At 36.2% G+C, this 24124-nt stretch overlaps 2 protein-coding genes across 6 annotated transcripts; both read left to right on the forward strand.

The window, feature by feature from the left end:
• Positions 1-2614: 2614 nt before the first annotated feature.
• On the forward strand, positions 2615-16055 carry LOC131549601 (N-acyl-aromatic-L-amino acid amidohydrolase (carboxylate-forming) A). 2 transcript variants are annotated; one of them, XM_058792052.1, is made up of 8 exons: positions 2615-2837; positions 6777-7012; positions 8216-8411; positions 8699-8792; positions 8875-8982; positions 9061-9173; positions 15644-15773; positions 15863-16055. In XM_058792052.1, the coding sequence occupies exons 2-8, from the start codon at positions 6777-6779 to the stop codon at positions 15901-15903; spliced, it is 918 nt and encodes a 305-aa protein (XP_058648035.1). In that variant the 5' UTR covers positions 2615-2837; the 3' UTR covers positions 15904-16055. The 2 variants fall into 2 exon arrangements, with proteins under 2 accessions (XP_058648035.1, XP_058647953.1); XM_058791970.1 differs by lacking the exons at positions 15644-15773; positions 15863-16055 and adding an exon at positions 10248-14634.
• LOC131549411 (N-acyl-aromatic-L-amino acid amidohydrolase (carboxylate-forming) B) lies at positions 15929-24034 on the forward strand. Of its 4 annotated transcripts, none has more exons than XM_058791607.1 (7): positions 15929-16066; positions 19394-19629; positions 20199-20394; positions 22398-22491; positions 22573-22680; positions 22769-22881; positions 23788-24034. In XM_058791607.1, the coding sequence occupies exons 2-7, from the start codon at positions 19394-19396 to the stop codon at positions 23983-23985; spliced, it is 945 nt and encodes a 314-aa protein (XP_058647590.1). In that variant the 5' UTR covers positions 15929-16066; the 3' UTR covers positions 23986-24034. The 4 variants fall into 4 exon arrangements, with proteins under 4 accessions (XP_058647590.1, XP_058647759.1, XP_058647830.1 ...); XM_058791776.1 differs by lacking the exon at positions 15929-16066 and adding an exon at positions 18004-18192; XM_058791847.1 differs by lacking the exon at positions 15929-16066 and adding an exon at positions 18263-18743.
• Positions 24035-24124: the final 90 nt, after the last annotated feature.

The raw sequence follows: 24124 nt of genomic DNA on the forward strand, positions 1-24124 counted from the left end.
CTGCGCCTGCATCCTCATAACAAAAAGTGTATTTTTCCTATAACCACGAGAGCTACACCGTGTTAAGCCAGTGACAGTCAGAAATCCAAAGTCTTCTTCATGGTGTTCCGCATGGTTCATCCATTGGTGCTTTGGTATGATCTGTCCTGAGCGCAGATTTGCGGAAATACCACTACACGTTAATCTACTTGGAAAAATGATTTCAGAATAAGTCAAATATAACAATTTATTATTGGTCGGGTAAAGTTGTATCACGCCAATTATATAACCAATTCAAAGATATCAAATCATCTCAATACAGAACATCAAATTCTCAAAGATTAATCGAAGAGTAAATGATGCATACCAGACCTTAGAAAATACATAGTATGGAGTGTAGAGACACACCACACTACGGGCTTATTCTAGCTACAGAATCGCCCTGACTGATTTGCAACCTTCCCTTTAATACTACCAGAATAAAAGGGCCATAGACATAATATAATGTTTAAAATCCTTCAGAAATCATTTTTGTTTTGCATATTTGTGTACCTCCATATCCCATCTGTGCTTTACATACATTTATTTCAAAATAGATTTATAATATTTTGGATAAAATACACATTTTAGTCGTGTCCCCTGGTTTTCACTCAGTCCTGTTACCCTAACACATTCCCCCCTCTAAAAAACTGGGAAAATTCCACAAGACACATTTTCAACATAATATTGCACACTGTAAAAAGCGATAAGTTGACTTAACTTAAAAAAAAATTGAGGAAACCCATTGCCTTAAAATTAATAAGTAAATAATAATAATAAAAAAAAGTTGTGAACTTGACAATTCACTTAAATTATTATTTTTTAATTATCATTTACTTAAAAAAAATTGAGGAAACCCGTTGCCTTAAAATGATTAAGTTAAGTCAACTTATCGCTTTTTACAGAGCAACATCTGGATCTTCTGAAGGCAATGGAATTACCGAAAGCATGTGGTCTTGTTTTCTTTTCTGCATATTTGATGATATTGTAACGGTGCCTGGGAGCATCATTATAAATATACTGTCCTGTTACCTAAATTATTTCTTAGATGTTACTTGATTATTTTAAAAATACAAATCTTTGTGACTCACTATAATTTGCTGAGTATTCTCATAATTTTGTCATGTACTCCATGTGGCTTTATTGTACAGTGGGGCAAAAAAGTATTTAGTCAGCCACCAATTGTGCAAGTTCTCCCACTTAAAAAGATGAGAGAGGCCTGTAATTTTCATCATAGGTATACCTCAACTATGAGAGACAAAATGAGGGAAAAAAATCCAGAAAATCACATTGTAGGATTTTTAAAGAATTAATTGGTAAATTCCTTGGTAAAATAAGTATTTGGTCACCAACAAACAAGCAAGATTTCTGGCTCTCAGAATAAAAGGGCCATAGACATTTATTCTCTGCCCAAAAACACTCCAAAAACATATTACATCTGTGTGGGGGATGAGAAACCTCAGTAGGAGCTGTTCTTGTGCCCCAAATGGTCACACCTGGTGTAGAGCAATGCTTATCAGATTTTGAAAGGAGACCACCCACAACATAGGTACAGAATTCACTCAAGTTTTAAATATTTCTAATAACATAAGTGACTACTGTGAAATTGAGACCAGTTTACCAATCGCACAGTGACCTTTAAAAGTGATACAAAACATGAAAGGGTTAGGATCATTAATTCTTAAGATATAATAAATTCAGTTTATAAGTCTGGCAACTTGAGTTCTTGACACTTCTATGTCATGCCCAGGGGGGAAGGCGGGAGAGGCAGAGAGGGCAGGGGGGAGAAGGGGGTCCTAAATGACCAAAGAAGATAAGTTTGGTCAGGGTGGTGTTGTTTGTTCTCTTTGGAGATCATTTCTCCAGATTAGTTTTATGGCTTTATTGCATGGTATCTGTCTTTGCGAGAGTTCCTGAGTTTTGGCCTCAGAATTAATTTGATAAGGAAAGAAATTCCTTGCAGGGGCTTGTGGGAAATTTTCAAATTAGGGCTGTGCTCATCCAACAATTTCAGCAAACATTCCAGTATGATTTAATGCTAAACAGTTAAAGAAAAACTGAAAACTAAATGAGAAAAACGTATAAGCAAAAAACAAAACAACAACAACAAAAACATTATATGATCATATGATCATTGTTTTACTAAATTCAAAATTAAGTTTGAGAATGATTCCCACAAAACAGTTTCTGCAAGCTTTTTCTCCAATGCTTTTTACTTTTTATTGGAGATATTTTAATTTACAGTGCAACAACAAAAACTGAGGAAAAAAATATAATTGTTGTATCATTTTAAAACCTAATCCCCTGCAGACTTGAGATTTAAGGACGCTGATTGGCTAAATTTTATGTCATATCTTGAATATATTTACATCTTCAATCAGCCATTGGCTAAACTGCTACACAGACCCGCCTCTTGTGGGCGAGTTCTTAATTTAAGACATGCGCACGTGCATATAGGAAACATGAATCTTAGATAATATAATTAATAATAATAATAATTATTATTATTATTCTCATTGAGACATAAGAGCTGAATCTGCATCGACCGTAAAATTTTCTCACACACAGCAACTGTTGATCTTCTGAGGAAGTACGAGGGAGCAGTAACAGGAAATACTGAAACTCTTCCCCGCTTTCTATGTCATGACTCTTTACGTAGAGTCATTATGTTTCGATAAAAATAATAACACACCCTCTCTCTTTTTAGCGCATGTATGAGTCAGCAAAACGCTCGCTTCGTGCTGGAGCTTCAGTGGAAGAGAGAGTTGCTGTAAACATCAGCATCATGTGTGAAAGATGATCCAGGGCTGGAGGACGAGGTAAATCATTGTTTCGTGTTTTGCATGCCCTGTCACGCCTCACCGTATGTGTCCAAAGGTCTGTTACACTATGTGCAACTTCACTCAGTAAGACTATTAGAGGAAAACAGTTGGACGAAGGAGTGTAACAACATTAGAAACAACAGTAGGAGATTTTCCTTTCACTTCTGTAGCCTCTGATGTGTTGCATGTTGTTGAAGAATGTGAGACAGGTTGGAATAATAGTCTTCATAAATGCACATAATTTAACAGGGCATCAGAATACATAGTTCCGAAGTAAAACAGCAAAACTTCCTCTAGCAACACAGCTGAACTAATCCCATAGTCACATGTTCTTAAAGGTATACACACATGGATAAACACTCGCCAAATGAGAGTAAACGTTGGTGAGCCATTCCACCGAATGGGCACCATTTCTGTCCCCAGGACATTATAGGTACAAACATGCATACAAATTAACTATAAAATACATTTTATTATTAAGCAAAGTGTCCTGCACATTAATCTAACTGCAAATTTAAAATATATAATTTTTAAAAATTATTAAAAACTACCTAAAACACTGAAAATATAGCATTTGTACATGTCCCCAGTGTCTAATGCTACGTTTTAACATTAAATATAATGTTTAAAATCCTTCAGAAATCATTTTTGTTTTGCATATTTGTGTACCTCCATATCCCATCTGTGCTTTACATACATTTATTTCAAAATAGATTTATAATATTTTGGATAAAATACACATTTTAGTCGTGTCCCCTGGTTTTCACTCAGTCCTGTTACCCTAACACATTGCCCCCTCTAAAAAACTGGGAAAATTCCACAAGACACATTTTCAACATAATATTGCACACTGTAAAAAGCGATAAGTTGACTTAACTTAAAAAAATTGAGGAAACCAGTTGCCTTAAAATTATTAAGTAAATAATAATAATAAAAAAAAGTTAAGTGAACTTGACAATTCACTTAAATGATTATTTTTTAATTATGATTTACTTTTAAAAAAATTGAGGAAACACGTTGCCTTAAAATTATTAAGTTGAGTCAACTTATCGCTTTTTACAGAGCAACATCTGGATCTTCTGAAGGCAATGGAATTACCGAAAGCATGTGGTCTTGTTTTCTTTTCTGCATATTTGATGATATTGTAACGGTGCCTGGGAGCGTCATTATAAATATACTGTCCTGTTACCTAAATTATTTCTTAGATGTTACTTGATTATTTAAAAAATACAAATCTTTGTGACTCACTATAATTTGCTGAGTATTCTCATAATTTTGTCAAGTACTCCATGTGGCTAGATTATATGTATTTGCTAATTTTATCCTAAAATCTCAATCCGGTTACATTCAGTCCTGTTACTCATATATCCTATACTTATATATAGTAACTTAGTAAAAGTAACAGGAGTGAGTAGTGTCATCAGAATTATTAATGTAAATATTAGGCTACATCCATATTAATCTAGATAAATTTGAAAATGCATCTTTTTCTCAACGTTTTGGCTTTCTATCCACACTGAGACAATGCTTTTGCCCAGAAAAAAACCTATGGTTGTTCCTGCATTGTTGTTTTATATTACTTTCCTGCAAGTATGACAGAAAATATATGATTACTGTCCTGTGGCAATTATGTATTAGACTGGAATGGTGTTTGAGTGTGAGCTGCGCTATAAGAAAACAATATCCACAGAAAAACTGAAAAGAGATTATTTAAGTTTATTATTTTTAATATTAATATTTATAATTTTTTAGTTATTTCTATATTATCTTATAACCTGTCCTCTATCCTTAAACGTAACCCTAACAAAAACCTCAACAGACCACTAGATTTAAATAGAAACATGATTTGGCCTTTTTTTAGCAGTGATGTCAGCTCACCAGTCAATGTTCAACACTTTCACTGTATCAGTGCGGACATTAACACCTCACGTGTGTAGTCAAACCTGTATACTAATATAATGGATACTCCTTCCTGTTACCAATTTCATTCCTCTTACTAAATAGTTTTTTTCTTTAAAAAATAAAGTTAAACCACTATTTTTTAAATTAAGTTTGGTCTATAATTTATCTTATTGTTTAATAAATTGCATCATAGAAAATTGATAAGCTTGAGGTTTGAGTCGCCTTTAAAATGAGTTTGTGCACTTTAGAAAAATACACCTTGTGTAGATAAATAGTGACTTATTATGATAAAAAAAATAATGTTTTTTGACCATGAAACCAACAATTTCTTTAAAATAAACACCTGCCTGAGGGGGAAATGAAGGAATTTGTTGACATAATTTTAAACATGCTTTTTAAAAGACATCAGAGTTTTGGTAACAGGACTGAGAAAAATGCATCCATCTTCCACTTAAGAATTGTGTAAAAAATTAAATAAGAAGTTTCCTGAGATGGACCAATACAGATTTTGAATAGTTAAATGTGTATATTACTACAAAAAAAGATAGAAAATGAAAATATTTTGTTTTGAAGAGTTTTGGAAGCAAATGGCACCCTTTCGGTGGAATGACCTTGGTGTAATTGTTATCCACTAGTTGGCCATAACTTTATTAGAAACTGCATTACACAGTTTGAAATTCTATGAAAGCAGACATACTAACAGTCTACTAAAGAAAGCAGTTTGTAAGAAAGCAGTTTTTCTAAAGAAGGACCAAATCCATTATGCACAAAACCTCCACTTCTTTTCATTTCATCCTATTTTTCTACTACTTCAAACCATTAGTAAATTCCATGATATGAAATTGTTTAATATAACATGATTATTAAATTGTGAGTCTTAAAAAAGATTTTTGGCAAATCCAGGTGATTTACCATAGAAATATGTTTTTTTCTTTTTTAATGTTTATGACTGTTATAGCGTCAGCTGTGGTCCAATCCCCTTAAAACTTTGCATGCTTGTTTAGAATCAACTGTCACATGTGCTCAGCAGGTTTCGTGAAGTTTTGAGTTTTCCTTTAGGCTTTATAGGATTTTGGGTAAATTTGGACAGGCCCTTTTTCTAAACAAACCCATTATAGCTTCCCAAAGGGTAAATTTCAACATTATTTTATAATTATTGCCCTAGAGAGACCAGAGAATTGTACTGCATTATTTTTTCCCAGATTGAGCAAAAAACCTAGGACTAGTTCGCCAATGTAGTTTTTTTACATCTTCTCAATCATTTAACAAACGATTTGATTGACAGCAGTTGTTCTAGAGGCAAAGTTGTCCGGAATGAGGAGTTCTATCTTATGATATGAATATTGTGCATATGTGCGAAAAACTGTGTGACGAACAATCATTTACACACTTGAAAAATGTGATATCGCCCCCCCCCCAGTGGCCGATTTCTTTCAAATTTCTCTCAGACCTTTGGGGGCGTGAGTCGAACAGGCCCACCGAGTTTCGTTCCGATCGGCCTCCATCAACGTTGTCTAACAGGTGCTCAAACTTCATCTGCCAATTGTGGCCATGTTTTTTGAGACACGCAAATGACTGTGTAGACACTTGTGGCACATTGGACCAAGTCCATGCACACCGATTTCCATGTTGATAGGACAAATGGTTGTGCAGTTATAGCCATTTTTATGTTTTTTTCCCCTCTTATAGCGCCACCAAGTGGACAAGCTTTGCGATATTTTATTATTTTATTTTTTTCCTGTGACCTCAGCTTGAGCTCTTACATAAGCATTCTGAGTTTGGTGAAGCTATCTCATTCTGTTCAGGAGTTGTAGGCATTTTACTAAAAGTGGCCCTGCCCCTTTCGAATGTTTTGGCACCCCATTGTGACGGTGAGTCAAAAGTTAAACTTCAAGTTTGGTGACCCCTGCAATAGGGTTTCAGCGCTACCCGCTTTAACCCCTAAAAACACTGAATGAGATGCATTGAAAGACATACATTAAAATATTGCTGTGACATCTTAAAACAAAGACTGTTATTACTTTTCTCTTGTAGATGGCATTAGCATTTCTGCCAGCACTGGCTCGTATGGCCGTATGCGGCGGCACCCATGGGAACGAGCTGTCCGGTGTGTATGTGGTGCAGGAGATGGAGCGACAGCAGAAAGAGAAAGGCGAGGGTGCGTGGCCGATTCCTGTTACAACTGTGCTGTCAAACCCAAGGGCTGTGAAAGAGTGCAGAAGATACATTGACACGGATATGAACCGCTGCTTCAACAGAGCCACACTGAGGTGAGGTGTGGAACTGCAATACGAAATGCAGTTTTTTTTTTAGTAAATTTCTTATTTAAAAAAAGATGGTTAGGTATTTATATAATGGATAAAGAAATACAAAAAAAAGTGGCCTGTTTAGGACAAGCTTATTCACTAGAATGAATCAGACTTCCCAACACTACAGTACACATGAAATAAAAAGAGTCGTTTAGAAATGAAAACCTAGAAATGAAAATTCTATCATCTTTTAGTCACTCTAAAAAGTTATTTGGAAGAATGTTGGGAACCAAACAGTTGACAGTAGCCACTGACATCCATAGTATGGCCTTGTCCCAAATGGCACCCTAAACCCTCACAGTCTTCTTCTGAGTCCGCACTTTCATGAAGTAATGCCGCTTTGACTGTCGGGTAGAAGTCTGCTGCGGAGCTCGCCCCAGTGCAGGCTCGGCAGAAGTGCGTATCGAGGGTGCATAGTGGCCACAAAGGGGGCCAAATTATTATTTTTTTTATTCTGATAAATGATAACCCCTTTTTCAAATCAAGCCTTTCTCAAATTCTTGACGGTGTGACATCACACAGACCAAGGCCGCTCCCACGATTGTTGATTGACACTGGTGTTTTACCTTAGACCTGCCCTGAGTGAGCTGTCAACAATCCGCCATTGTTTTGATGTGTGTAGACAAGAATGTCTCTGATTAAGCGATTGAGGTGTTTTGTTGTTGGATGTAATAATGAACATAGCAGTCGTCATTTACTCCTGACATCTGAGCCGCTGACACAGTGGATTACGTTTTGTTTGTGAAGGGAATGTGCCCCCGATCTACCTAAATGTGTCTATGTTCGCGTGAATCATTTGTGATCCAGCTTCACCTATAGAAAAAAATGAGTGCAAGTTTGTTTGTTTTTTTCACCTTAGAAGGTTTCACGATTAATGCGGCTAAAATTTACTGTCTCATGAGAATGGCTCGTAACCCCATGGAAGAGAGGGGCGGGGTGAGCAGAGCTCCTTAGCATTTAAAGGCCCATGCACTAAAACGGCTTGCTGAAAACAGAGCTGATTTTGACAGGGTAAAAAGGGTGTTGTTTTACACTACCATTGAGAAATTTTAACCAAAGTATGTTATAGACTTTTCATTAAGACCCTAAAGAATCATACGTATTAACTTGTGGAAAATGGGCATCCGATGACCCCTTTAATCTAATATCACCTCTCTCTTGCAGTTCTCCTATTACAGAGAGCAGCCCGTATGAAGTCCGGCGTGCACAAGAACTGAACAATCTGCTGGGGCCGAAAGGATCCACCGATGCAACAGACATGATCTGTGACCTTCATAACACTACGTCTAACATGGGTCTCACACTCATCCATTACACATCCAGTGACTGGGTGTCCCTGCACATCTGCAGATACTTACAGGCAAGAGCATCACAAGTTTGCTTCAATAAACGCCATACTAGAAACTAAGGTCAGTCATTCTCAATTGGTGGGAGGTTTGACCCAAAATTGGACAGACAGCAAGAGTACTTAAGTTGTACTTAATATTCAGTGTAAAATCTGGTTCCTGAAGCAAAACCAGTGAAGAACTACATACCTGTGGTTGTAAATGTTCCATTTTAAATGTTGACCATTCCATGAGTAGAATAAGTTTTTTGCGCCTGTGCACGTGTGTTTTGATGCTTTGTGTTGTCATGTACACATTTAAGACTAAGATAACCAAAGTGCCTGTGAGAGTGCTGGTACTGGATTTCCCTATTAATGACGCATATAACTTGGAGTCGGTATCCAAGCATGGCTTTAGTAAGTGATGGTGATCATCTCATTGCATTTGCTTTGTGTACTCAACCACAAATGTACATTCAGATGACCTGTGTTTCTGTAGCGCTAGAGATCGGGCCGCAGCCGCATGGAGTTGTCAGAGCTGACATCTATATCATTATGAAAGAGGCTGTCGACTTGACAATAGACTGGATCCACAAATTCAACTCAGGTACTTTAAGACCTAAACAATTGTGGTTTATATTTGTCTGTTGTAAGTTTGTTTTATTTCAAACTATGTTGCTTTCAGGAACAGTGTTTGAAGGCGGGGATGTAGAAGCCTTTAAGTTTATCAAAAGTGTTGATTATCCCAGAGATCCAGAGGCTCGGACTCTCACTGCTTCCATTCATCCTCAGCTGCAGGTGCCAATCGTTCTGCTATTTATGATATTTACACACAGAATCCACAAAGATGATGCTGTGAACAACATGTCCAGATCATGTTTCATGCCTGAGCTCAAGCTCGCTTTAGGACCATTTTATTACTGTAATGGAGAAAAAGATCTCATTGAATTACTTTAAAGGTGGGGTAAATGATTTCTGGTAGCCAATATTGACATTTGAAATCACCAAAACAAACACCCCCCTACCCTGAAAGGGTCTCACCCCTATTTTGATAGCTCCGCCCCACACATACGTACGGCAACGATTAGTTCTGTGAAACAAAGCAAAACCAATGTTACTCACCTATCGAGAAGAAACAAAGCAACCTCGGCGTCCGATCGCAGGCCTTCCCGCTTCTTGAGTTCTCTCCAGAGCTGGAAAGCTGATCTGATGTTTAAACGGGTCCTACTTCTTGCCTCATCGTAACACCGCGTGTACAACGGACACAAGCGGTGCGGCATGACAAAATACTATAGAACTCATTATAATCAGTGATGCTGTCTACACTGGATGCCGCACCGCAACATGACAAATCCCCGACAGTAAACTGCTGCCGCGTTCTATTTATGACACATTGACACAAATTTCAAATGATTTTCAAAGGTCGCTTAGTCGCGTCCAGTGTAGACCGACCGCGACAGGACAACTATCGCGTCCGGTGTAGACACTGTGTAAGCCTTCTTTTGTTCCACAGACGTTTTTCTCTTTTGTTTTTTTTATCCGCCATCTCTATCTTTCTGTCGTCGCTCGGCTCGGCTAATGTCCGTCATGTGCACTGAGCGCTCTCTCCTCTGCATCATGAGTAGATACGCCCCTTACTGCTGATTGGCTACAAGTTTTCTCGACGCCATTTTCTAAAGTGTTTTTGAAAAAATTCATACCCCACCTTTAATGGGGAAAAAACATAAATGATTAAAATTAAAACTATTTTATTGCCGTATTTTTTGGGGAATTATATAAAATGGCGGAAAAGAACGATGCAAGTTTTGTAAATTAAAGAATTTAATACTTTTTTTTTTTTTTTTTTTATTCACCTACATTTTTGTTTTCTAGGACAGAGACTTCTGTCTCCTCAAGCAGGGAGATCCTTTGTTTTTTACATTTTCTGGGAAAACCGTGAAGTATGAAGAAGAAGAGACACTTCATCCTTTCTTTATCAATGAGGCTGCCTATTATGAAAAAGGAATCGCTTTTCACTTGGCAAAAAAGTTGACATTGACAATTCCAGCGGTGCAAGTGCAGAAAGACTGAAGGATGGGAGAGGAAAGGATATTAAACTCAGCATGATTGCCAAATTTAACATCAGTCAGATGATTTTACAAGACAGAATGCCACTTAAATGATTTTAACAAATTTTCAATCACTTATAACTCAGGTAGACATCATGTACATATTTGTAGCTATATGTAAATGAAAAGCAAATTTAATTGTCAAAAATCCATGCATTCAGTCACATATTACACATTTTTTAAAAATGTAATAGAAAATTTGGTCCAAAGTTTCTTATGCATGTAAGGCTGTAACTAACTTCTGCTGTTTAGGCATTTACAAAATTGTAAATGTCATGTTATAAATTTTTCATTTTGATGGTCCTTTGCAGTTTATGGCAATAATAAATATTATTGCTTCTTTTTAAAGACATTTTGTTTCTTTGGGTCTTGAAGCAAAACCAGTTCAAAAGTGATGGTGTGAAAACATGTCTGGCCATCCGAGCCTTACATCACAGAGACGCGAAACTTGGTGGAATGGTTCATTATAACACTCAGGCAAGCAAACACACATCTTGTGGACACTAGGTGATGCTATAATAAGGTTTGAAACAATTATTTTTTTATCCCTGAATTCATTTTCCTGCACAGCAGCTAGGACCTGTGCTGGTAAAAAGTTGCCAAAAGAATTTTGATTTGTTGTGTGTGTGTGTTTGTATGTATATTTTATATATATATATATATATATATATATATAAGTCAGTGGTTCTCAAACTTTTTACACCAAGTACCACCTCAGAAAATATTTGGCTCTCCAAGTACCACCATAATGACCAACATTAAAATACAGTAGCGTAGTAGGCCTAATTATTCAGCTACAGCTATGCACAGTTCAAAAACGAGGAAGTTTTATTCCTAATAAGAATATTTATTATTGTCAGCCACTTTAAACATTGTAAATACAGTTTGAACATTAACACTGCACTGTGCTTACATACAAGTACATAAAAAACTTAAATGATTAAATAAAAACTGTACTGTCCTTAAAAAGTAAAAAAAAAAACAAAAAAAAACCTTACTGTACTTAAATGTAAAGTAAAAAATGTACAGTACTTGATCAAAAAAATTAACACGGGCATCATTTAGCCACCTTGCAAACTAGGTACCACACTTTGAGAATCAGTGATATAAGCAATATAATTGTGTGTTTGTATTTGTGTATATAAGCAAATTATAAGCAACGTCTGGTGACGTTGGTTCTCACAAATTAACATACATTTCCTGAATTCAGCGTCCAAATGTAACACAACTTGATACATGAACTACAGAACATACTGAGGACACACGGCAAGTCATTTAAGAATTAATAGGGGGCATTACAACTGAAAATCCTTAATAACATTGCAACCGTATGATCGTATTTGGTGGATGTCCTATTATATTAGGTGTGTTCGACTTTGTCATCAAAGGAACACAAGAGTGATTCGAAAGCATGCAGAACTGTCTTCTCTCTATAGCCCTTGTGGTACTTTGATGTCATATAACGATCGGTCTGCAAAGTGCTGCTACAAAGTGCTACAAACCAAAGTGCTACAAACCTATTCTGTATTATGACTCAGAAACATTAAAAAAACGTGTCTGCCAGCAGCCAATCAAATTTGAGCCCCTAATAATGTCAAATCTGAATCAAAGACATATGTACTGCTGTTGCTCTGAAGAGCCATGTGAGCCACATGTATTACTATGTGTGCCTGTGCTACCTTGCCGACCGGCTTAACGCTAGTGGCCTATGGCTACATGTGCCTTGGCTACCTTGCTGACCAGCTTAACAGTAGTGGCCTATGACTGTGTGCCTGGGCTACCACACCGACTGGCTTAACGCTAGTGTCCTATGACTATGTGTGCCTGGGCTACCACACCGACCGGCTTAACAGTAGTGGCCTATGGCTATATGTGCATATGTGCCTGGGCTACCACACCGACCGGCTTAACTATAATTAGACGCTCACTATGTGTAATATTAATTAACAAATGGATATACGTTCGATAGATAAGACCCCAGCACCCACCTGAGCAAAATATCACAATTTAAGTCATTTGATAACTGTCATTTATATGACTTTATTATTTGTATAGTAACATGTACTGTAAAAAAAGATGGACGACGCACCTTCACTCTCTTGCATTGGAGAAAAGTGAAGCTGCCAATGTTCCAATAGGGTGCGGCCATATTGTTCTGATTTGGGACCACAGTCTGCGCAGTAGTGAACTTGGGACCCGAGTCTGCACAGTACCAAGCGAAGTGGAGCCGTGTCCCACACATACTCCCGCAGAGTCTATCGCAAGCACATGCCCCTGAAGCTTTTTTAATTAGCCTGACTGCTCAAATTTTTGTCTGCTAATTGCCATACAGAAGGTTTGTGTTAAAATAAGGTAAATACAACTTCAATCTCCTCCTGAAGATCCCGAAAATTTCCGTTGGCATCTCAGTTCGCTCAGAGAAGCTGTCAGTCTCAACTGTCAATCATAACGTCACACTCCCATTTTTATAGCATCACACAACTACCTAAAAAATGAACACTTGAACTTACATCGATGTGATAAAAACTAAATAAAATGACAAAAACCATCTTTGGAAAAAAAAATATTTAAGGGGAAATTTAATTATTTATTTTGTCTCATGTCCCATTTGATTACATGGAGAGGGCGGGGTTTATGACCTATACTGGGACTAGCCACCTGGGGGCGATCAAAACATTTTGGCTTCACTTTTCAAGACTTGAAGCACACTTGTATAGTAAGCTATTAGAAGCGATAAAACACGTGCTTCTGGTGCTGTGTGCAGGTAAATCAACCGCACATTCAGCAAAGCTAATGAAAATATTGACCGTAGAAATAACAAATGTAAACATTGAGATTACGCCGCTAAATATGGCAAGCCCCGGTTGATATGCATTCAAAAAAGAATGCTTATTTCATTTAAACCAGTTCTCACGCCCGTTACTGTCGCGTATCCTCAGAGCGATGACATGCTCTAGACTGCGTGTTGCTCCAGCTGTATAAACGCAGATCCATAAAAGCTACTGCTAATATGCTTAATATTTCACTCCTGCATACGAATGCAAGACTGCTTACATGACACTTAGTTTAAAACTTGTTATGGGTGATATGGAATAAAAGAGCATTCACTTATCTTAGCTGCTGATTTCAGATGCTTTCTGAAGGGCACTGCACTGCTAAAGCAAGCTCTAGCCAAGTATTTGAATGTTGAACAGCAAGCTCATTGGCTATTGATAAAAAAACAACCAATCAGCTGTGATAATGAAGTCATTGGACTCGTTTACACTGTCGGTTAAATGTGACCCAATTCAGATTTTTTGCTCACATGTGACACAGATCGGATGTGTTCTATGACCATGTAAACAGGAAAAATCCACATGCATTCAGATATTTTGAGATCGGTTTCATTCATATCTGTGGAAATAAATCAGATATATGCCAATGTGACTGTCATATAAACAGGCAGATCCAGTTTTCTTAGGCATTGTGTTCTGTAAGTCATTAAAACTGGGACAATTTGGTACTTCTCCATGGTTTAATGACATCATATTATTTAAGCACGTGTGGAGGCGGTAAACAACGCAGGAGAACTTCGCATATATCGCAGAGCTAGCATCAAGCATATTTTGCGTTCGTCCATCTTGGCTAGTGTGTGGTGCAAGAACCCCCTTTAAGCATGCTTGATGTTTCAGATCATGGTATTGCAAGTGTAAACACGTGAATCAGATATGGGTCACAATAACGGATGGTCAAAAAAAAAATCAGAATCAGGATTGGGCATCAAGACCTGCAGTGTAAACAAGGCCATTATGTCAGATTGAGTTTGACTTTGCCATCTAGAGTTTCATGCCAAAACTTTAGATATAAATAGCCTATGTTTAGTGCACTTAACTTAGCGATTGCTATAAGCATGTGAAAAGACTTTCAACCAGCATAACAGAAAATGTTTTTGAACCATATCACCTACCCTGCCTTTAAAATGTATCCACCATTCTAATTTTCTGTTCAAAATCATTCAATGCGGTTGGTCCGATTTGTATGAAATTTTGTGCATATCAAATATATGCTCATGGCAAAAAGAATCATTTAATCATGTAGCTAATGTGTCTTTGGGTGTGGCCCATAATGACTGATTGACTTACAGCGGGTAAAATAAGTATTGAACACCTCACCATTTTTCCTAGTAAATCTATTTCTAAAGGTGCTGTTGACTTCACCAGATGTCGGTAACAACCCAAGTAATCCATACATCCAAAGAAAACAAAACACAATCTCAGAAATTAAGTTATGTGTAATAAAATGGAATGACACCTACCATGATTATGAAGATGAAACAAGGGTGGACATTTCAGCAAGACAATGATCCCAAACACAGCCAAGGAAACTCTCAGAGAAAGAAAATAAAGCTGCTAGAATGACCCAATCACCTGACTTGAATCCAATAGAAAATAAGAACTAAAGATTAGTTCATAGAAGAGGCTCACAGAGCCTTCAAGATTTGAAGACTCTGTGCAAGAATGGGCCAAAATCACACCTGAGCAATGCATGCGACTAGTGCCTCCATACAGGAGGCGTCTTGAAGCTGTCATTACCAACAAAGGCTTTTGTGCAAAGCATTAGATAAATTTCAGTAGTTCAATACTTTTTCCCTGTCATTCCATTTTATTACACATAACTTAATTTCTGAACTTATTTGTTTTGTTTTTTATTTGTATGTATGGATTACTTAGGTTGTTACCGACATCTGGTGAAAATTTCAAGTCAACAGCACCTTTAGACATATATTTACTGGGAAAAATGGTGATGTGTTCAATACTTATTTTACCCGCTGTATAACTTGTGATTGCAACATCCAAACATAGCAAAACTTGATACACATGGACAACATTATAAGGAAATCTATAAAATTGTCTGAGCTTTCAGTGCTTGGAGGTACTATAATTCCAAATATCACAATTCCAACCAAAGAAGCTTTTTTTTTTGAAATTGGCTGTTTTGTAACAGCAGGTGTTCATGCCCTGAGGAAGTAGGAGGGGATTGTGAAAGGAAATACCGGTTTGTCAGTAGAGACGGGCAGGAGCCAGTTGTAATGTTTAGGTATAATTGTAGGGTCTGCAGTCCTCTCAGTTGTCATGTTTCTCTCCCCCTCTTGTTTTTCTTCCACACACACTCTCTTTTTAGCGCATGTATGAGTCAGCAAAACGCTCGCTTCGTGCTGGAGCTTCAGTGGAAGAGAGAGTTGCTGTAACATCAGCATCATGTGTGAAAGATGATCCAGGGCTGGTGACTGAAGCAGGCAGAGGAGGAAGAGGTAAATCATTGTTTGTATGTTACTTTACGGTGTTTGAGCAATAGAGGAAGTATGTCTTAAACTATTAATGAGTGTGGGTGTGTGTGCAGATGCAGCTCCTGCAGTGTTGTGGCCCCTGAGGCTAGATTAGGCCTGTACCGACTGAATGTGTGTCAGACGCATGCCCTGTCACACCTCACCGTATGTGTCCAAAGGTCTGCTGTGCCTTGTGCAACTTCACTCAGTAAGACGATTAGAGGGAAAGCAGCTGGAAGGAGGAGTGAAACTGCATTACTTCTGTATTAAAAATAACGGTAGGTTTACCTTTCATTTTTAGAGCTTTTGCTCTCATATGTTGCATGTTGTTGTAAAATGTGAGACAGCTTGTAATAATGGTCTTTAATAAATGCATATTGTTTAAGAGAGCTACAGAACACTTCATTCTGAAGGAAAACAGCAAAACTCTCTCTAGCAGCAGAGCTTAAACTAATACCATGTTCTTAAAGGTATACACTTCTTAAAGGAAGTTGCCAAATGAGAGACGTAGTAATGTTTCTCGCTAGTCGGCCTTGACTTTATTAGAAACTGCAACATTACACAGTTTCATAGAATTTTTGAAATGCACTGAAAAAAATGATAGGTAAGTGGTTGCAAACAATTTATTTTAGCTACATTTAAATAAACAAATGTAGTTGAAAGTTAGTAAACTAAATTTGTTTATTTAAATGTAGCTAAAATAAATTGATTGCAATCACTTACCTTAAAAAAAGTTTGTAAATTCAATGAATAATTTTTTTTCAGTGTGTAATCTATGAAAGCCGAAGACATACAAACCGTCTAAAGATAAGTGTCTGTGACACGCACAACTTCTGTCTTTTAAGTTCATCTAAGATGCGTAAAGTTTTTTTCCCCTCCAGAACGCCATGTGGCGACACACATATGGAACATTCTTTAGATTCATTAAATATGAGGAACATTTTTCTTAAAGACTTCCACATCCGCTCAGTGTCATTTTAGTACCATTGATATACTACTACAGTTTTTATTAGTATTTTGTATTAGTTTTTATTTTTATAGCCTCTGTTTTCATTTTGGTTAGAGGTTTAGTAATTTTGATGCGTGTTTTTGACATTTTTGCTAGCTTTTTAAAAATTCTATCTATCTATCTATCTATCTATCTATCTATCTATCTATCTATCTATCTATCTATCTATCTATCTATCTATCATATACACTGTAAAAGTGATTTAACTTAAAATTGAGGTAACCCGTTGCCTTAATTTTTAAGTAAATGATCATTTAAAAAAAATAAGTGAAGTGAATTGTCAAGTTCACTTAACTTTTTAATTATTATTACTTAAAAAATTGAGGAAGCCTGTTGCCTTAAAATTATTAAGTCAAGTCAACCTATCACTTTTACAGTGTGTGTGTATATAATATAATATAATATATATATATATATATATATATATATATATATATATATATATATATATATATATATATATATATATATATAGAATGTAAGTATTTATTTTAAGTAACACATTTTTAGTTAGTAAGTTGTATGTATATGTGTGTGTGTGTGTGTGTGTGTGTGTGTGTGTGTGTGTGTGTGTGTGTATGTATATATATATATATATATATATATATATATATATATATTAGTGCTGAGCAACGATTAATCGCGATTAATCGCATCCAAAATAAAAGTTTTTGTGTACATAATATATGTGTGTATTGTGTGTATTTATTATGTATATATGAATACACACCCATGTATGTATATATTTAAGAAAAATGTGTTATGATTAGATATTAAATATATTTATATATCATATAAATTATATTAATAAATATATACATGTAAATACATGTAAATCTTTTCAAAATATATACTGTATGTGTGTCTTTATATACACATAATAAATATACACAGTACACACAGATATATTATATAAACAAAAACTTTTATTTTGGATGCGATTAATCGCGATTAATCGTTGCCCAGCACTAATATATATACATACACACACACACACACACAACTTACTAACTAAAAATGTTACTTAAAATATATAAAATTTAATAATTATTTTAATTGAAGTAACACATTTTTAGTTAGTAAGTTGTAGGTAACAATGGCCACCTACACACTGCAAGTTTCAGGAGTGACAACCGCATTAAAATGCGGGAGTGAGTCCCGTAAATTATCATTCCATGTGTGAACGGAACAGCACTCGCTCCCGCATTTGTAACCATAGCAACATTTTGGCTTCTTGCAGGAGTGAAGAAGAATTTAGCCGTTTGGTATGTGACATTTTTTGGCTAAAGACTCTTTTTCTCCGTCGATACCGCTGATAGACGTGCTGTGTTTTGTTTCTGCTCGGGAGGCTGCAGAGAGCGCTGTCTTGCAGTGTGGCCACAAAAACGCTTTTAGGTACGTTGTTTGGTCTTAGCTCATAAAGCTGGGCACTTTATGGAGTTAGTAAAGTGGTCTGTTTCAGATATGCATAATTCACTAAAATACGGGAGTGACAAGCGCATTCTACAACCGCATTAACTCCCGAAAAATACAGGAAGTATTTAAACGCGCATCAGAAATGTGTCTTCGTCTGTATGTGAGATGCAAGAAAAACACTAAAACACCCAAATGCTTTGTTTTATAACACACACACACAGACACACACACACACACACACACAAAAAAATCATATATCTCATATCCGCGACAGACCACTTTATTAACTCCATAAAGTGCCTATCTTTATGAGATCAGACCAAACAACATACCTAAAGGGCTTGTAAATAGGACTTGGCAACACTGCAAGACAGCAGCCTCCCGAGCATAAACAAAGCAGCGCGTCTATCAGCGGTAGTTTAGTTAAAATCGACGGACAAAAAATAGCACATAACAAACGGCTAAACTTTTATTCTGAGTGCTGTTCTGTACACACATTTAAATGCGGTTGTCACTCCAGAAACTTGTGTGTACGTGGCCAGTAATAACCCTTCTTCCATTGCTTTATTTTCCTAATTTTCAGGAAATAATTGTTTTCTCAAGCCGAACAATTGTCTTTTGCTCTCATTAACAGTGCAGTTTTCAGTCTGATGTGCCAACCATGCAAAATAGTCAATGTATAGCCTAACCCTTGTTCTGTTTACATTATTAATGATGGTTTTGTTGTTTATTAACTCTCTCATCAGTTCTAGAAATCACGTACAACTACAAATCATAAATCAACTACATAATGTTATTATATTCAGTTAGAATTAAAAAAAAAAAAAAGCTATGGGTTTTAGTATGGGTTAATTTAAAATAAATAAATACTAATGCAGTTACAACTGAAGTCAAATTACTTTAACTGTTAACTGTCAACATGCCATAGAGCTCAATTTATTCTGGCCACACCTCTTTCTCACCCACTGCTGGAGATTTTTTGCAAATGCAAATTGGTAATGGGTAAAAAAGGTAATACAATCTGTTTAATACAGTCTGTCCACCAATAACAACATGCAATAGACTATAAATCAATATTCAGATCACTGAATGGGCTTATGATATAATCATTATGGTAGACAGACATTAAAATATTGCCATACCATTTGAAAACTCAGAATGTTATACTTTTCTCTTGTAGATGGCATTAGCATTTCTGCCAGCACTGGCTCGTATGGCCGTATGCGGCGGCACCCATGGGAACGAGCTGTCCGGTGTGTATGTGGTGCAGGAGATGGAGCGACAGCAGAAAGAGAAAGGCGAGGGTGCGTGGCCGATTCCTGTTACAACTGTGCTGTCAAACCCAAGGGCTGTGAAAGAGTGCAGAAGATACATTGACACTGATATGAACCGCTGCTTCAGCAGAGACACGCTGAGGTGAGGTGTGGAACTGCAATACGAAATGTAACGTTAGTTTATTATATAGCTTGTATATTAGGCTATAATATGGACATTACGTTAAAAATGGTGAAGGTTTTAAATTAGGTCTATTGTTTCTTCTAATTGGAAAGTAATAATTTTGAATTATTAGCAAAATATATTACAATAGAATGTGATCGCATTTACACTTATTTGTATGCCTAATATGTCGAAAATGCAAAACGCTTCTTGTCTCATCACATTCAGGAATTACATGAAATTTGAGAAAAAAGAGTTGAGTAGTTTGCATTACTGGTTAATACTGTCCGCTATTGAAAATTTCTATAGACCTTCACATTTCGGGGTTATCGGCATCGGAAGTTGTCATAGCTGGGTAAACTTCTATAGCGGTGAATGAATGAGAAACTACCACAAATATTCTCAAATAGCAAAAGAAAAACTACACAAAAATGTTTTCATAACTTTCAAAAAAAAGGAAAAAAATAGAGAAAGACTCCGCCTACTTTGCAGCAACTTTTAGTAAATATTTCTACATGCAATTATGTTACTGTGTAGCTTTCTTGCAGTTCTCCTATTACAGAGAGCAGCCCGTATGAAGTCCGGCGTGCACAAGAACTGAACAATCTGCTGGGGCCTAAAGGATCCTCAGATGCAATAGACTTGATCTGTGACCTTCATAACACCACGTCTAACATGGGTCTCACACTCATCCATTACACATCCAGTGACTGGGTGACCCTGCACATCTGCAGATACTTACAGGCAAGAACATTACTAGTGTGCTTCAGTACACACCATACTGGAAACTATAGTCAGTCGTTCTCAACTGGTAGGTTGTTGTGACCAAAAACATAATAAATACATAATAATATATTCTGACTACTTTTGGAATACGTCTAGATTACCTTAAATCTAACTTGTTTATAGATTTAAATGGGATTATTGTTATAGTAAAAAAATGGCATTACTTGTCATCTTGTCATACTTGCAACTGTGTTGTTAAACCTGCAATCTGTAACTTTGTTTTGGTTAAAAATGACCCTGAAATGAATTCGAGTAAACTAACCAGACAGTGTTTAAAACTATTTAGCCTGATTCACAACGGTAAGTTTATAATAATGTTTTCTAATTTGAGTGGTACTGGTAGGAATTCGCGGGAAATTCGAGCATGCTGCTGCGTCATTACGTCACGTCTGTAAACATAAAGAAGTTTTCCCGGCTAGTAGCTATATCACATGTGAGGATCCTGCAGGTGGCGGATCGTTTCTCACAGCAGCTGGAATTATTAAATGTATTATTTTGATGGTGGATTGTAAGCCAGAAAGGATTATGTGTTTATGAAACACATGTGACTGAAATTAGATTGTATTCCACTTTTAAATGTGCTTCTGATTACAGATAGCCTGGGATTACACAAGATTTGTATTTTAAAGAAAACCAGTTCGAAGAAAGAATAATTAGCTTTTTGGGTTAAAAGAATTTCTTTTATGAAATTCGTATGGTATGACAATTACAGATTAGACCGTACAGAAATTGAAATCTACAGGCTAATACACACTACATACACGTAGTGTATGATGTTTTTAACATTAACAATTTGAGAACAAAGTATAACTAATAATAATTTTAACGGTTTGATGTGAGCTATGAGATATGAGCTAACCGATCGTTAGATTTAATCACCATTGGTAGTGCGATTTATTTACGTTACTTACTTGTTCAGATGACAATAGAGTGGTGGAACTATGTCACTTCGTAGGCAAAAACCCGGAAGCGAGTGCATTTTAGCACTTCCTGTTCCATCGTCCCAGAGTCAATGGGATTTTGGTTAAATCCCTTAAATAAAGTCTGTGGTTCAGACAGGCTCAAGATACTTTCACGTTTTACTCTACGACATAAAAGAAACCAGTTACACCCCACTCGTGAATTTTTAATTTTTTTTTAAACTGTTACGTTTCTTAAAAAAGACTGTTGCTAAATGGGACTACAGGTGCTGTCGGAGACATTAAACGTCATCACGCCGAACAGTTATTTTCCAACTGTAGTATAATTTGTATACAATTAATTGTAGAAGAACCAATAAATAGTTTCCCGCATTTTATATTGTTGTTCGACTATTTGTCCCGCAAATGCAACAAGTCTTCAGATGGAAGATGCTCATTTTATCGCTTTCCTACTGATATGGAGACTCTGGGTTTGGACCATAAGGTAAACTCATATGATTATTCCATGTAAACACCACATTTACCGGCTTTACGTGGTAAAAGTGAAACTTTAATGATCTATATCCGGTGAAAATTCTTATTTGGGTCATATGTTCCTAGACGCTAGAATCTGTGATTATGAAGTACAGTATCCACACCGGTGCGGTGACTGACAGCCACACGTTCACCTCAAAACACTAGATTCATCTGCTGGAGCTGTGCTGGTGCACAACCCACGCAAAGATGGTAATTTCGCAAATAACTGCAATTGCAGGTTTCAAACAGAGATGGCGACAATGAGACAAAGTTACAGACTGCAGTTTTAAATGATGTAATTCATAAAAAAAGTAACTGTAATCTGATTATTAACATTTTAGAATGAAATATAATCTAAAACTACTAAATTTATGGAATCTGATTATGTAACCAGATTACATGTAATACAGAATATTCAGTGTGAAATACAGGTCCTGAAAAAAAACCAGTTAAGAACCACAGACCTATGTTTTTGTTTATGTGCCAGTGCATGTGTGTTTTGATGTTGTCATGTACACATTTAAGACTAAGATAACCAAAGTGCCTGTGAGAGTGCTGGTACTGGATGTCCCGATTAGTGATGCTTATTCCTTGGAGTCTGTGTCCAAGCATGGCTTTTGTAAGTGATAGTGATCATCTCATTGCATTTGCTTTGTTTTTCAACCACAAATGTACATTCAGATGACCTTTGTTTCTGTAGCAATAGAGGTAGGGCCGCAGCCGCATGGAGTTGTCAGAGCTGACATCTATATCATTATGAAAGAGGCTGTCGACTTGACAATAGACTGGATCCACAAATTCAACTCAGGTACTGTAAGACCTAAGCAAATGTGGCTTACTTGTGTATGTTCTGTATATTGTTAAGTGTGTTATATTTTGAGCTATGTTGTTTTCAGGAACGGTGTTTGAAGGCGGGGATATGGAAACCTTTAGGTTAATCAAAAGTGTTGATTATGCCAGAGATCCAGAGACTCGGTCTCTCACCGCTGCCATTCATCCTCAGCTGCAGGTGCCAATCATGCTGCTATTTATTGTATTTCCACACAGAATCAGCATGAACATGTCTAGATCATAAGAAAATTAGGTTTATTGTAGGACCAATATTATTTGCTTTCTCCATTTTTTTTATTACAGTAATGGAGAAACTGGATTATGTAATCAAATACCAAAAGTGTAGTACTTGTAATTGGATTATATTACATTTTAAAATGCTCATAATCACATTACAGTTAGTTTTTTATGGATTACAAGTCCGCCAAAGATTTAAAGATAATATTTCACACATTCACATGTTCTCAGTTAATGGTCATATTGACCTGAAGGTGATTTTATGATGTAATTAATTATTGGCTCTTCATCAATTTATTTATTTATTTATAAACCCCCTGCAGTTCTTTAATTTACCACAGTTTGGGAAACACTGCAGTATTGTAATGTTTAATGCATTTGATGGTTGACAACAAAAAAAACAAAAATATTTTTTTTAATCTTATTTTATTCATTTATATTTTTAACAATAACCCCATTTAAAGTTAGGTCAAAAGTAATCTAAAAGTAATAGGAAAGCAGTCAGAATACATTACCTGAAACGAGTAATCTAGATTATATTACTCACTCTTCATCATGTAATCTATAATCAGTTTGTAAATAATCTACCCAGCACTGACAGTAAAGTATTAATTCATCATGGTAGTATTTGTTGTACTGCCTTTATTTTGATTTAAATTAAAAAAAAAAAAATTGGATTTTTTTAATGGGAGTTATACAAAATAATATATGCAAACATGATTTGTATATCACATGAAATGCAATTTTAAATCGGCCTAAAATATGCTAAATATAATATAATGTGACAGACACATTTATGTGGAATACACCCAAAATCTAAATAGTTTTTATCTTTTTTGTTTTCTAGGACAAAGACTTCTGTCTTCTCAAGCAGGGAGACCCTTTATTTTTGTCATTTTCTGGAGAAACTGTGAACTACGAGGAAGAAGAGACACTTCATCCTTTCTTTATCAATGAGGCTGCTTACTATGAAAAGGGAATCGCTTTTCACGTGGGAAAAAAGATGATGCTGACGATTCCAACGGTGCAAGTGCAGAAAGACTGAAGGATGAGAGAGGAAAATATATTAAACTCCGCACAATTACCAGCATCAATCAGATGATTTCTCAAGAATGTGACTGAAATGATTTTAACAATCACTTGTAACTCAGGTATACACTATGTACTGATTTGTAGCTATATGA

This window comes from Onychostoma macrolepis, chromosome 01, assembly GCF_012432095.1.
Source record: "Onychostoma macrolepis isolate SWU-2019 chromosome 01, ASM1243209v1, whole genome shotgun sequence".
Lineage (NCBI taxonomy): Eukaryota > Metazoa > Chordata > Actinopteri > Cypriniformes > Cyprinidae > Onychostoma > Onychostoma macrolepis.

Bases quoted from the DNA above. Each gene is read 5' to 3' on its own strand.
- LOC131549601 (XM_058791970.1), top strand. From the start codon at position 6,777: ATGGCATTAGCATTTCTGCCAGCACTGGCTCGTATGGCCGTATGCGGC. The intron at 8,412-8,698 runs GCAAGAGCATCA...TACACATTTAAG, and splicing joins ACATCTGCAGATACTTACAG to ACTAAGATAACCAAAGTGCC. The intron at 8,793-8,874 runs GTAAGTGATGGT...GTGTTTCTGTAG, and splicing joins GGTATCCAAGCATGGCTTTA to CGCTAGAGATCGGGCCGCAG.
- LOC131549411 (XM_058791607.1), top strand. From the start codon at position 19,394: ATGGCATTAGCATTTCTGCCAGCACTGGCTCGTATGGCCGTATGCGGC. The intron at 19,630-20,198 runs GTGAGGTGTGGA...GCTTTCTTGCAG, and splicing joins TTCAGCAGAGACACGCTGAG to TTCTCCTATTACAGAGAGCA. The intron at 22,492-22,572 runs GTAAGTGATAGT...TTGTTTCTGTAG, and splicing joins TGTGTCCAAGCATGGCTTTT to CAATAGAGGTAGGGCCGCAG.